The sequence below is a fragment of the Bombina bombina genome, chromosome 1 (genome assembly GCF_027579735.1).
Source record: "Bombina bombina isolate aBomBom1 chromosome 1, aBomBom1.pri, whole genome shotgun sequence".
In the NCBI taxonomy this organism is placed as follows: domain Eukaryota; kingdom Metazoa; phylum Chordata; class Amphibia; order Anura; family Bombinatoridae; genus Bombina; species Bombina bombina.
Window position 1 is genome coordinate 937068495 of NC_069499.1, and position 14655 is coordinate 937083149.

The 14655-nt window shown below is 41.4% G+C and overlaps 2 protein-coding genes across 3 annotated transcripts in view; one reads left to right on the top strand and one right to left on the bottom strand.

Annotated features, from left to right (window-relative positions):
- Positions 1-14655, bottom strand: part of ARFRP1 (ADP ribosylation factor related protein 1) — a 152263-nt gene that overhangs the window by 41714 nt on the left and 95894 nt on the right. The window lies entirely within an intron of this gene.
- The window catches only part of ZGPAT (zinc finger CCCH-type and G-patch domain containing), a 34476-nt gene that overhangs the window by 11748 nt on the left and 8073 nt on the right, over positions 1-14655 (top strand). For both annotated transcript variants that reach the window (XM_053701789.1, XM_053701706.1), the window contains 2 exons: positions 5623-5784; positions 5861-5977. In XM_053701789.1, the coding sequence (XP_053557764.1) occupies positions 5623-5784; positions 5861-5977 (279 nt within the window). The remainder of the gene's footprint in view (positions 1-5622; positions 5785-5860; positions 5978-14655) is intronic.

Consider the following 14655-nt stretch of genomic DNA (forward strand, 5'->3'; position numbering starts at 1 on the left):
AGGGAACAAGCCCTTTGACATGATACAATAGAATTATATTACTTAAACACTTCAACCACAAGACACTCTTGGCCCTTCTTATCACTTAGGCGTTTTCTCTCTGGAGGTGATCAAACAATAGAATGCTTAGCACTAATTAGATTATAGCTGGAGCCAGCAACTCTGTCTTTAGAAATTAGTTTCTTAGCTAAACACAATTAACTCCTTCAGTCCTGACAGAAGGGTCTGTCACAGTAACCTTTCTGGGTTTCCAGATGGATTCAGTGTCCATGACTCTGTCTTTAACAGACAAGAGACGTCTAAAATTGATTGCAGCTTGTCGAAACATTCAGTCACAATCATTCCCTTCGGTAGCCTTATGCATGGAAATTCTAGGTCTTATGACTGCTGCATCAGACGCGATCCCCTTTGCTCGTTTTCACATGCGACCTCTTCAGCTCTGTATGCTGAAGCAATGGTGCAAGGATTACACGAAGATATCTCAAACAATATCTTTAAAACCGATTGTTCGACACTCTCTAACATGGTGGACAGATCACCATCGTTTAATTCAGGGGGCTTCTTTTGTGCTTCCGACCTGGACTGTAATTTCAACAGATGCAAGTCTCACAGGTTGGGGAGCTGTGTGGGGATCTCTGACGGCACAAGGAGTTTGGGAATCTCAGGAGGTGAGATTACCGATCAATATTTTGGAACTCCGTGCAATTTTCAGAGCTCTTCAGTTTTGGCCTCTTCTGAAGAGAGAATCGTTCATTTGTTTTCAGACGGACAATGTCACAACTGTGGCATACATCAATCATCAAGGAGGGACTCACAGTCCTCTGGCTATGAAAGAAGTATCTCGAATTTTGGTTTGGGCGGAATCCAGCTCCTGTCTAATCTCTGCGGTTCATATCTCAGGTATAGACAATTGGGAAGCGGATTATCTGAGTCGCCAAACGTTACATCCGGGCGAATGGTCTCTTCACCCAGAGGTATTTCTTCAGATTGTTCAAATGTGGGAACTTCCGGAAATAGATCTGATGGCGTCCCATCTAAACAAGAAACTTCCCAGGTATCTGTCCAGATCCCGGGATCCTCAGGCGGAGGCAGTGGATGCATTATCACTTCCTTGGAAGTATCATCCTGCCTATATCTTTCCGCCTCTAGTTCTTCTTCCAAGAGTAATCTCCAAGATTCTGAAGGAATGCTCGTTTGTTCTGCTGGTAGCTCCGGCATGGCCTCACAGGTTTTGGTACGCGGATCTTGTCCGGATGGCCTCTTGCCAACCGTGGACTCTTCCGTTAAGACCAGACCTTCTGTCACAAGGTCCTTTTTTCCATCAGGATCTGAAATCCTTAAATTTAAAGGTATGGAGATTGAACGCTTGATTCTTGGTCAAAGAGGTTTCTCTGACTCTGTGATTAATACTATGTTACAGGCTCGTAAATCTGTATCTCGAGAGATATATTATAGAGTCTGGAAGACTTATATTTCTTGGTGTCTTTCTCATCATTTTTCTTGGCATTCTTTTAGAATACCGAGAATTTTACAGTTTCTTCAGGATGGTTTAGATAAGGGTTTGTCCGCAAGTTCTTTGAAAGGACAAATCTCTGCTCTTTCTGTTCTTTTTCGCAGAAAGATTGCTATTCTTCCTGATATTCATTGTTTTGTACAAGCTTTGGTTCGTATAAAACCTGTCATTAAGTCAATTTCTCCTCCTTGGAGTTTGAATTTGGTTCTGGGAGCTCTTCAAGCTCCTCCGTTTGAACCTATGCATTCATTGGACATTAAATTACTTTCTTGGAAAGTTTTGTTCCTTTTGGCCATCTCTTCTGCTAGAAGAGTTTCTGAATTATCTGCTCTTTCTTGTGAGTCTCCTTTTCTGATTTTTCATCAGGATAAGGCGGTGTTGCGAACTTCTTTTGAATTTTTACCTAAAGTTGTGAATTCCAACAACATTAGTAGAGAAATTGTGGTTCCTTCATTATGTCCTAATCCTAAGAATTCTAAGGAGAAATCGTTGCATTCTTTGGATGTTGTTAGAGCTTTGAAATATTATGTTGAAGCTACGAAATCTTTCCGTAAGACTTCTAGTCTATTTGTTATCTTTTCCGGTTCTAGAAAAGGCCAGAAAGCTTCTGCCATTTCTTTGGCATCTTGGTTGAAATCTTTAATTCATCTTGCCTATGTTGAGTCGGGTAAAACTCCGCTTCAGAGAATTACAGCTCATTCTACTAGGTCAGTTTCTACTTCCTGGGCGTTTAGGAATGAAGCTTCGGTTGACCAGATTTGCAAAGCAGCAACTTGGTCTTCTTTGCATACTTTTACTAAATTCTACCATTTTGATGTATTTTCTTCTTCTGAAGCAGTTTTTGGTAGAAAAGTACTTCAGGCAGCGGTTTCAGTTTGAATCTTCTGCTTATGTTTTTCGTTAAACTTTATTTTGGGTGTGGATTATTTTCAGCAGGAATTGGCTGTCTTTATTTTATCCCTCCCTCTCTAGTGACTCTTGTGTGGAAAGATCCACATCTTGGGTAGTCATTATCCCATACGTCACTAGCTCATGGACTCTTGCTAATTACATGAAAGAAAACATAATTTATGTAAGAACTTACCTGATAAATTCATTTCTTTCATATTAGCAAGAGTCCATGAGGCCCGCCCTTTTTTTGTGGTGGTTATGATTTTGTATAAAGCACAATTTATTCCAATTCCTTATTTTATATGCTTTCGCACTTTTTTATCACCCCACTTCTTGGCTATTCGTTAAACTGAATTGTGGGTGTGGTGAGGGGTGTATTTATAGGCATTTTGAGGTTTGGGAAACTTTGCCCCTCCTGGTAGGAATGTATATCCCATACGTCACTAGCTCATGGACTCTTGCTAATATGAAAGAAATGAATTTATCAGGTAAGTTCTTACATAAATTATGTTTTTTCTTTCATGATTCAGATAGAGAATACAATTTAAACAACTTTCCAATTTACTTCTTTTATCGCATTTTCTTTGTTTTCTTGTTATCCTTTGTTAAAAAGCAGGAAGGTAAGTTCAGGAGTGTGCACGTGTCTGCAGCACTATATGGCAGCGGTTTTGCAACAATATTATACATTAGCAAGAGCACTAGATGGCAGCACTATTTCCTGTCATTTAGTGCTTCAGACATATTCACGCTACTTATCTAGATATCTCTTCAATAAAGAATATTAAGAAAACAAAACAAATTTAATAATAGAAGTAAATTTGAAACTGTTTTTTTTTTTTTAAATTATACGCTCTTTCTGAATTATGAATTTTTGGGGGGGTTTCATGTCCCTTTAAAGGGACAGTCTAATCAAAATTTAGATAGAGTATGCAATTTTAGGCAACTTTCTAATTTACTCCTATTATCAATTTTTTTTTCTTTGTTCTCTTGGTATCTTTATTTAAAAAAGCAAAAATGTAAGCTTATGTGTCGGTTCAGCACCTGGGTAGTGCTTGTTGATTGATGGCTTCATTTAGACACCAATCAGCAATGCTCTACCCAGGTACTGAACCAAAGTTGCTTAAAATTGCCTGCTCTCTCTGAATCATGAAAGTCTATTCAAAATGAATCTATCTCTAAGGCGAGGGTGCTCTCTTGTTTCACACCCATAGATGGCCCCTTGCATTCATTTAGTTCTCAGGTTGCCTACACATTCTTGTTCTTCCGCTTCTATAATGCATTCTCTTGCTCTCCCCCTTTGCTATGTGCACTTTGCCTTTCTCCTTTCCGTCACACACACACACATTTCCTTGACGTACTCTTCTTTCTCGTGTGCACATGATTGTTTTGTTCTTTTATAATGTTCACAAATTTTTATATACTTATCTTTTTATCTTATGATCACATTAAAGGGACAGTATACACTAATTTTCATATAACGGCATGTAATAGTCACTACTATAAAGAATAATATGCACAGATACTGATATGAAAATCCAGTATAAAACTGTTTAAAAACTTACTTAGAAGCTCCCAGCTTAGCACCGTTGATGAGGTTAGGCTGGGAAACCCACTGAAAGGGGCTGGGTAAACAAGAAAAGCAGACTCTCCCCTCCCCTACATATGAAAAGACAGATAACATAAACAGGAGCCAGCAGGAGTCTGTAAACGCGCATATACATCTCACACTGATTTGGTTATATACCACTAGAAATACAAAGATAAAGAATTAAAAAATTATTGCGAGGTGAACTATCTCCAGTTTTATAGATTAATCATTCATATTTGGACATTTTTTTTCTGCTGTACTTTACTGGATGGAGAAAATAATCCTTATTAAAAATAATAATAATAGTAATTGTTACCAATAACAATTTAAATCATTTATTAAACTAACTCAATAACTTTAACTTTATAGGTGTTCTCTTCAAAAGGAGAATAAATTGATAAACCGGCCCAGGAGAATGCTGGGCCGCTTCACTTCCAGTGACACAGCTCAGCTGTCTGTCTGTCTGGAAATCCCCTCAGAGCGCATTTGTTTCAGAGACACCGCATCAACCATATATACGATGGGTACTGTAATTCCCCCATTTTCACTATCTATTTTTGCCTCCGCCTGTGGGGTTCAAGGGGGGGCTAAGCCTCATTCCCCAAGGTTCACTTGGGGTGGATGCTAGAGGATCGGCGGGGCGCCCCCTTTAACGCCCCAGGCAGAGGCAAAAACAAATAGTGAAGATGGGTTAATTACAGTGCTCATTGTATATAGAATGCTGGACCACAGCGATTGGAATGTGGTGATGCGCTGCATAACGTGGAGCACATGCATACTGAAGGCGTTTGTGGTCACACAGCTGAGCACCATCACCGGAAGTGACGCGGTCCAGCATTCTTATAAAGTCCAGGAACATTTTAGAACACGGTCCCTCTTCACACTTAGGTCCTTGTGCAGATATATTCCACTCCAAACAATATTCTATTTATTGAGCTTCTTAAAATATAGCACATAAGTGTTAAGGGGTTGTTTCTGTGTAGAATGGAATTTAGCTCTTTTTTTCAACACTGTATGTTTATATAATAAGATGTTTTTGCTGTGAAGAAGAGGCAAATTATCTCTGCAGATAAATTCACAGTTTTGAGAACTGCAAAACCAAGCATATGTGATAATATCTTCTAGATAGAAACATTGGCCAATACAATCTTACAGAAACCTCTGGGCGTGCATGACATTGTGAATGTGCTAATAAAATTAATTTACCAAACAATGTACACATTGCAGCCATATGAAACCCAACATTTTTCTTTCGTGATTCAGATACTTTCTAATTTACTTCTATTATCAAGTTTTCTTCTTTTCCTGGAATCTTTTGTTAAAAAACAGGGACGTATGCTTAGGAGCCAGGCCATTTCTTGAGCACTATATGGCAGCAGTTTTGCAAGAATATTATCCATTTGCAAGAGCACTAGAGGGCAGCACTATTTACTGTCATGTAGTTCTCCAGATGCCTACCTAGGTATCTCTTCCACACAGAATATCATGGGAACAAAGCAAATTTGATAATAGACGTAACGTGGAAACTTTAAAACTAGTTTTCTTTGTTTGACTCACAAAAGAACATATTGGGTTAAATACATTCTCCCCACACTTGCTCATCATCCTGCTGTGTCTCTGCCTTTTTCAGATATAGACAATGGTTTCTATACTGTGAAGTTCAATTCTCTACTACTGAAGGAGTCTGTTTTAGAAGCTGATGCTATTATCCCCCCTTTGAGAGGGAGTGATCGCTCTTCTTCCTCAGATGAAGATGAAGAAGAGACATTGGATCCTTCTGGGTATGCAAAAGGTAATGACAAAAATAAACCACTGATTGTACCACTCCTTCTGGGTTCATTCTCTGATTGTCCCCTTCTGTATTTCAGTGCTGGAGGCAGGTGATGGGGCCACTTCACATACTTCAGTGTTTGCTGGCTGGGAGGCTCACACTCGCGGAATTGGATCCAAACTCTTAACGCGTATGGGGTATGAGTTTGGTAAAGGTGAGTCAGTGTTATGGGATGCTCTATAAAAATCACTTTATTCAAAGTCTGACCCATAGAATTGTCAACATTTTCTCACTGCTCTTAAATATAATACTTAAAGGACCACTCAATGCAGTAGAATTACATAATTACCAAGTACATAATAACAAGACAATGCAATAGCACCTACTCTGAATTACAAATAAGCAGTAGCTTTATTTTCTAACAAATTGAATTTTTTATCTCATTTTCCGTCCCGTGAATCATGTGACAGACATAAGCTAATCACAAATCAGTATACGTATACCCTGTTAGTATATGCTCAGTAGGATCTTATTCCCCAGAAAGTGTGTATATAAAAAGACTGTGCAAAATCTGATAATGGAAGTAAATTGGAAAGTGTCTTAAAACTGCATGCTCTTTTTGAATCATAAAAGTTTAATTTGACTTGAGTGTCCCTTTAACCCCTTAGTGGCCACAGCACTTTTCCATTTTATGAACGTTTGGGACCAAGGCTATTTTTACATTTTTTGCGGTGTTTGTGTTTAGCTGTAATTTTCCTCTTACTCATTTACTGTACACACACACATATTATATACCGTTTCTCTTGTTAGATGTATCGAGTCCACGGATTCATCCATACTTGTGGGATATTCTCCTTCCTAACAGGAAGTGGCAAAGAGAGCACCCACAGCAGAGCTGTCTATATTGCTCCTCCCTTGGCTCCGCCCCCCAGTCATTCTCTTTGCCTGCTTAACTGCTAGGAAGGGTAAAGTGAGTGTGGTGACAAAAATGTTAGTTTTTATTTTCTCAAGCAAACGTTTGTTATTTTAAATGGTACCGGTGTGTACTATTTACTCTCTGGCAGAAAAGGAATGAAGATTTCTGCAAGGAGGATGATGATCTTAGCACTTTGTAACTAAGATCCACTGCTGTTCTCACAAGGGCTGAAGAGTACAGGAAAACTTCAGTTGGGGGAACGGTTTGCAGGCTATACTGCATTGATGTATGTTCAGTCTATTTTTTTCTAGACAGACTGTGTTATTTCTAGAAAAGGCTGGGAATATCCCCATGAGGGAAGGGTAAGCTGTATTCAGAAATTTAATAGGAATCCAAGCTTGCATACAGGGCTCATTAGTTACTGGTGACACTCATAGGAAAAAACGTTTGTTTTTATTGCAAATATAACGTTTTTTGAGGGACTTTAAGGGGTCATTGTGGCTTGTTTAAGGGTTATTTACCCACATGGCTAGTTTAAGAAACACTCTGTTGTGTTTCTTTTAGGCCCCATAACATCGAGTGAGGTGGGCGGGGCCTATTTTCGCGCCTCAGTTGCGCAGTTTCTTTTCCTCAGAGACATCCAGCTGCTTCTCCAGATGTTCCTACTGTGTTTGAGGGCTGTAAAGAAGGTTTTTTTCCCCACAAATCGTTCCTAAAGGGCAGGTAGGCACCACAGCAGAGCTGTGGCAGGGTGCTGAACTTTTTTTACCGGTTTTTGACGTTTTGTCAATCCGGTTTTTACATTAAGGGGTTAATTGTTTATTTGCATAGTTGTGCAAAGTTACTAAGGCTTTGTGATGCTACTGTAAAAATTTTGTTGAGTTTACTGCTTTTTTACACTGTTTTGCACAGTTTGTGCAGCTTTTTTTCTCTTAAAGGCACAGTACCGTTTTTTTCTAAGTATTATTTACTTTGATTAAAGTGTTTTCCAAGCTTGCTTGTTTCATTACTAGCCTGTTTAACATGTCTGACACCAAGGAAAATCCTTGTTCAATGTGTTTAGAAGCCATTGTGGAACCCCCTCTTAGAATGTGTCCCACTTGCACTGATATGTCTATAAATTATAAAGAGCATATTTTAGCACTTAAAAATATTGCAATAGATGATTCTCAGACAGAAGGAAATGAGGGTTTAACATCTAGCTCTCCCCAAGTGTCACAACCAGTAACGTCCGCACAAATGACGCCAAGTACCGCTAGTGCGTCAAATTCATTTACTTTACAAGACATGGCCACAGTTATGAATAAAACCCTCACAGAGGTTTTCTCTAAACTGCCTGGTTTACAAGGAAAGCATGACAGCTCTGGGTTAAGAACAAATTCTGAGCCGTCTGACGCTTTGATAGCCGTATCCGATATATCCTCACAATGTTCTGAAGTAGGGGTAAGGGATTTGTTATCTGAGGGAGAAATTTCTGATTCAGGAACGACGCTCCCTCAGACAGATTCTGATATGACGGCCTTTAAATTTAAGCTTGAACACCTCCGCTTATTGCTCAGGGAGGTATTAGCGACTCTAGATGATTGTGACCCTATAGTGGTCCCAGAGAAATTGTGTAAAAAAATACTTAGAGGTTCCTGTTTACACTGATGTTTTTCCAGTCCCTAAGAGGATTGCGAATATTGTTACTAAGGAGTGGGATAGACCAGGTATACCGTTCGCTCCCCCTCCTATTTTTAAGAAAATGTTTCCCATATCTGACACCATACGGACTCGTGGCAGACGGTTCCTAAGGTGGAGGGAGCTGTTTCTACTCTCGCTAAGCGTACAACTATACCTATCGAAGACAGTTGTGCTTTCAAAGATCCTATGGATAAAAAATTAGAGGGTCTCATAAAGAAAATTTTTGTTCATCAAGGTTTTCTTCTCCAACCTATTGCGTGCATTGTTCCTGTAACTACTGCAGCTGCTTTCTGGTTCGAGGTTCTAGAAGAGGCTCTTCAGATGGAGACTCCATTAGAGGATATTATGGATAGAATTAAGGCCCTTAAGTTGGATAATTCTTTCATTGCAGATGCCGCTTTCCAACTGGCTAAGTTAGTGGCAAAGAATTCAGGTTTTGCCATTGCAGCACGCAGGGCTTTATGGCTTAAGTCCTGGTCTGCTGATGTGTCATCAAAATCTAAACTTTTGAACATCCCTTTCAAAGGAAAGACCCTATTCTGGCCTGAACTGAAAGAGATTATTTCAGACATCACTGGAGGGAAAGGCCATGCCCTCCCTCAGGATAAAACAAATAAAATGAGGACCAAACAAAATAATTTTCGTTCCTTTCGGAACTTCAAGAGTGGTCCCGCTTCAGCTTCCCCTGCTGCAAAGCAAGAGGGGAATTTTGTCCAATCCAAGTCAGTCTGGAGACCTAACCAGGCTTGGAACAAGGGTAAACAGGCCAAGGAGCCTACAGCTGCCTCCAAGACAGCATGAAGGGGTAGCCCCCGATCCGGGACCGGATCTAGTAGGTGGCAGACTCTCTCTCTCTTCGCTCAGGCTAAGGCAAGAGATGTTCACGATTCCTGGGCTTTAGAAATTGTGTCCCAGGGATATCTTCTGGACTTCAAAGACTCCCCCCCCCCCCAAGGGGGAGATTTCACATTTCTCAATTGTCTGCAAACCAGACAAAGAGAGAGGCGTTCTTATGCTGTTTAGAAGACCTACATACCATGGGGGTAATACACCCAGTTCCAAAAGCCAAACAAGGGCTAGGGTTTTACTCAAACCTGTTTGTGGTTCCCAAAAAAAGAGGGAACTTTCAGACCAATCTTGGATCTCAAAATTCTAAACAAATTCCTCAGAGTACCATCATTCAAGATGGAGACTATTCGGACTATTCTACCGTTGATCCAGGAGGGTCAATATATGACTACCGTGGACTTAAAGAATGCGTATCTACACATCCCTATTCACAGAGATCATCATCAATTCCTCAGATTCGCCTTTCTGGACAGGCATTACCAGTTCGTGGCCTTTCCCTTCGGGTTGGCCACGGCTCCCAGAATTTTCACAAAGGTGCTAGGGTCCCTTTTGGCGGTTCTAAGACCGCGGGGCATAGCAGTGGCGCCTTATCTGGACGACATCTTGATTCAGGCGTCGACTTTCCAGCTAGCCAAGTCTCACACAGACATCGTGTTGGCTTTTCTGAGATCTCACGGGTGGAAGGTGAACATAAAAAAGGAGTTCTCTCTTCCCTCTCACAAGAGTTTCCTTCCTAGGGACTCTGATAGACTCGGTAGAAATGAAAATATTTCTGACGGAGGTCAGAAAATCAAAACTCTTAACCACTTGCCGAGCTCTTCATTCCATTCCTCAGCCATCAGTGGCTCAATGTATGGAGGTAATCGGACTCATGGTAGCAGCGATGGACATAGTTCCTTTTGCCCGCCTACACCTCAGACCACTGCAACTATGCATGCTCAAACAGTGGAATAGGGATTATGCAGATTTGTCTCCTCAACTGCATCTGGATCAGGAGACCAGAGATTCTCTTCTCTGGTGGTTGTCTCAGGACCACCTGTCTCAGGGAATGTGTTTCCGCAGGCCAGAGTGGCTCATAGTAACGACAGAGGCCAGCCTGCTAGGTGTCAGGGTTTTTTCCTGACTTGTTTGCCATGTGCTGCTGGCAGCCATTTTACTCACCTCTCTTGCTGACTTTGGTGCATTCTGGGAGATGCTGCTCACTTCCCGTACTTCCTTTCATGGCCAGACTGGTTTACATCATCCATGTGAGACAGGCTGCAGTCTCAGAATTGTGATGTCATCACTTATTATTTAAAGGGCCTTTGTTCAGTATGCTTTGCCCTTGCGTTGTCTCAGACCTGTTTGTGAGAGCTCCTGTGTATTACCTGGCTGTCTGACGTCCCTCCTGGTTCCTGATCCCTGGCTTGTTCCTGACTCTGCTGTTCTCCTTGTTCCTGATTCCGGCTCGTCTGACTACTCGCTTTGGCTCCTGACTCGGCTTTTCTGACTACCAGCTCTAGTTTTGACTCCTGGCTTGTTATTTGACTTTTTATTATTATTGTTATTAATAAAGGTGTGATTATTTTTGCACTTCTCGTCTCAGTCTGATTCCTGGCACCCTGACACTAGGCTGGGGTGGTGTCTGGAACTCCCTGAAAGCACAGGGCTTATGGTCTCGGGAGGAAACTCTACTCCCGATAAACATTCTAGAACTGAGAGCGATATTCAATGCGCTTCAGGCGTGGCCTCATTTAGCTGCGGCCAAATTCATCAGATTTCAGTCGGACAACATCACGACTGTAGCTTATATCAATCATCAAGGAGGAACACAGAGTTCTCTAGCGATGATGGAGGTAACCAAAATAATCCGATGGACGGAGGATCACTCTTGCCATCTCTCAGCAATCCATATCCCAGGGGTAGAGAACTGGGAGGCGGATTTCCTAAGTCGTCAGACTTTTCATCCGGGGGAGTGGGAGCTCCACCCGGAGGTATTTGCCCAGCTGACTCAGCTATGGGGCACACCAGAATTGGATCTGATGGCGTCCCGTCAGAATGCCAAACTTCCTCGTTACGGGTCCAGGTCCCAGGATCCCCAGGCGATACTGATAGATGCTCTAGCAGTGCCCTGGTCCTTCAATCTGGCCTATGTCTTTCCACCGTTTCCTCTCCTCCCACGTCTGGTTGTCAGAATCAAGCAGGAGAGAGCTTCGGTGATTCTAATAGCGCCTGCATGGCCACGCAGGACTTGGTATGCAGACCTAGTGGACATGTCATCGGTTCCACCGTGGACTCTGCCAATGAGGCAGGACCTTCTAATCCAATGTCCATTCACGCATCCAAATCTAATTTCTCTACGTCTGACTGCTTGGGGATTGAACGCCTGATTCTATCAAAGCGTGGTTTCTCTGAGTCGGTCATTGATACCCTGATTCAAGCTAGAAAGCCTGTCACCAGGAAGATCTATCATAAGATTTGGCGCAAATATTTTTATTGGTGTGAATCCAATGGTTACTCATGGAGTAAGATTAGGATTCCTAGAATATTGTCCTTTCTCCAAGAAGGATTGGAGAAGGGATTATCAGCTAGTTCCTTAAAAGGACAAATATCTGCTTTGTCTATTCTTTTACACAAACGTCTGGCAGATGTCCCAGACGTTCAAGCGTTTAGTCAGGCCTTGGTCAGGATCAAGCCTGTATTTAAAGCTGTTGCTCTGCCATGGAGCCTAAACTTAGTTCTTAAAGTTCTTCAAGGGGTTCCGTTTGAACCTATGCATTCCATAGATATTAAGCTTCTATCTTGGAAAGTTTTGTTTTTAGTAGCTATCTCTTCGGCTCGAAGAGTTTCTGAGTTATCTGCTTTGCAGTGTGATTCACCTTACCTTGTTTTCCATGCAGATAAGGTGGTTTTGCGTACCAAACCTGGGTTTCTTCCTAAGGTTGTTTCTAATAGGAATATCAATCAGAAGATTGTTGTTCCTTCTCTGTGTCCTAATCCTTCATCAAAGAAGAAACGTCTGTTGCACAATCTTGATGTGGTTCGTGCTTTAAAGTTCTACTTACAAGCAACTAAAGATTTCCGTCAAACATCTTCATCGTTTGTTGTTTAGTCTGGTAAACGGAGAGGTCAAAAGGCTACGGCTACCTCTCTTTCCTTTTGGCTGAAAAGCATCATCTGCTTGGCTTTTGAGACTGTTGGCCAGCAACCTCCTGACAAAATTACTGCTTATTCTACTAGAGCAGTGGCTTCCATATGGGCTTTTAAAAATGAGGCTTCTGTTGAACAGATTTGTAAGGCGGCGACTTGGTCTTCACTTCATACTTTTTCCAAATTTTCCAAATTCGATACTTTTGCTTCTTCGGAGTCTATTTTTGGGAGAAAGGTTCTACAAGCAGTAGTGCCTTCCGTTTAAGGTACCTGTCTTGTCCCTCCCTTCATCCATATCCTAAAGCTTTGGTATTGGTATCCCACAAGTATGGATGAATCCGTGGACTTGATACATCTTACAAGAGAAAACATAATTTATGCTTACCTGATAAATTTATTTCTGTATCGAGTCCACGGCCCACCCTGTTTATTTAAGACAGGCAGTATATTTTTATTTAAAAAACTTCAGTTACCTCTGCACCCTATAGTTTCTCCTTTTTCTTCCTAGCCTTCGGTCGAATGACTGGGGGGGCGGAGCTAAGGGAGGAGCTATATAGACAGCTCTGCTGTGGGTGCTCTCTTTGCCACTTCCTGTTAGGAAGGAGAATATCCCACAAGTACGGATGAATCCGTGGACTCGATACATCACAAGACAAATAAATTTATCAGGTAAGCATAAATTTTGTTTTTTCTCGCCATTAAATGGACTTTCTAAAGATACCATTATTTTTATCATATCTTATAATTTACTATAAAAAAAATAAAAATTAGGAAAATATGGAAAAACCCACACTTTTTCTAACTTTGACCCCCAAAATCTGTTACACATCTACAACCAGCAAAAAACACCCATGCTAAATAGTTTCTAAATTTTGTCCTGAGTTTAGAAATACCCAATGTTTACATGTTCTTTGCTTTTTTGCAAGTTATAGGGCAATAAATACAAGTAGCACTTTGCTATTTCCAAACCACTTTTTTTTTTAAATTAGCGCTAGTTACATTGGAAAACTGATATCTGTCAGGAATCCCTGAATAACCCTTTACATGTATATATTGGTTTTAGTAGACAACCCAAAGTATTGATCTAGGCCCATTTTGGTATATTTCATGCCACTATTTCACCGCCAAATGCGATCAAATAAAAATTTCACTTTTTCACAAACTTTAGGGTTCTCACTGAAATTATTTACAAACAGTTTGTGCAATTATGGCACAAATGGTTGTAAATGCTTCTCTGGGATCCTCTTTGTTCAGAAATAGCAGACATATATGGCTTTGGCATTGCTTTTTGGTAATTAGAAGGCCGCTAAATGCCACTGCGCACCACACGTGTTTTATGCCCAGCAGTGAAGGGGTTAATTAGGGAGCTTGTAGAGACCTTGAAGGGTTAATTTTAGCTTTAGTGTAGTAGACAACCCAAAGTATTGATCTAGGCCCATTTTGGTACATTTCATGCCACCATTTCACCGCCAAATGCGAGCAAATAAAACAAAAAGTTAAAATTTTCACAATTTTAGGTTTCTCACTGAAATTATTTACAAACAGCTTGTGCAATTATGTCACAAATGGTTGTAAATGCTTCTCTGGGATCTCCTTTGTTCAGAAATAGCAGACATATATGGCTTTGGCGTTGCTTTTTGGTAATTAGAAGGCCACTAAATGCCGCTGCACACCACACTTGTATTAGGCCCAGCAGTGAAGGGGTTAGTTAGATAGCTTGCTGGGAGCTTGTAGGGTTAATTTTAGCTTTAGTGTAGAGATCAGCCTCCCACCTGACACATCCCACCCCCTGATCCCTCCCAAACAGCTCTCATGCCTCCCCCACCCCACAATTGTCCCCGCCATCTTAAGTACTGGCAGAAAGTCTGCCAGTAGTAAAATAAAATGCTTTTTTTTCTTTTCTTTTTTTCTTTTTAAAAAAATAAATAAATCTATTCAGCTGTGATGGACCCCTCCCCCCGCTACCTATTTGCTGCCATCTTGGGTAGCCACTCCCTCTCCCTCAGATACATTGGTGGCAGTAGTTGCTGCGTGCTCCTCCGCACGCACCCGGCGTGCACATTGCACATGCAGGAACCGGATGCCGGGTAGCGATGGGCCGCCCACCCGCCTCCCTGCTAAAACTGCTAAAGCTCCCACCGACCAACGATCAGCACCATCACTACCGGTGCAGAGAGGGCCACAGAGTAGCTCTCTCGGCATCGGTGTGTAAAACAATGGTATTGCAGGATGCTTCAATATCGAGGCATCACTGCAAAACTATAAAAGCGTCTGGAAGCGATCAGGATCTCTTCCGCCACTTGAAACCCCAGAGG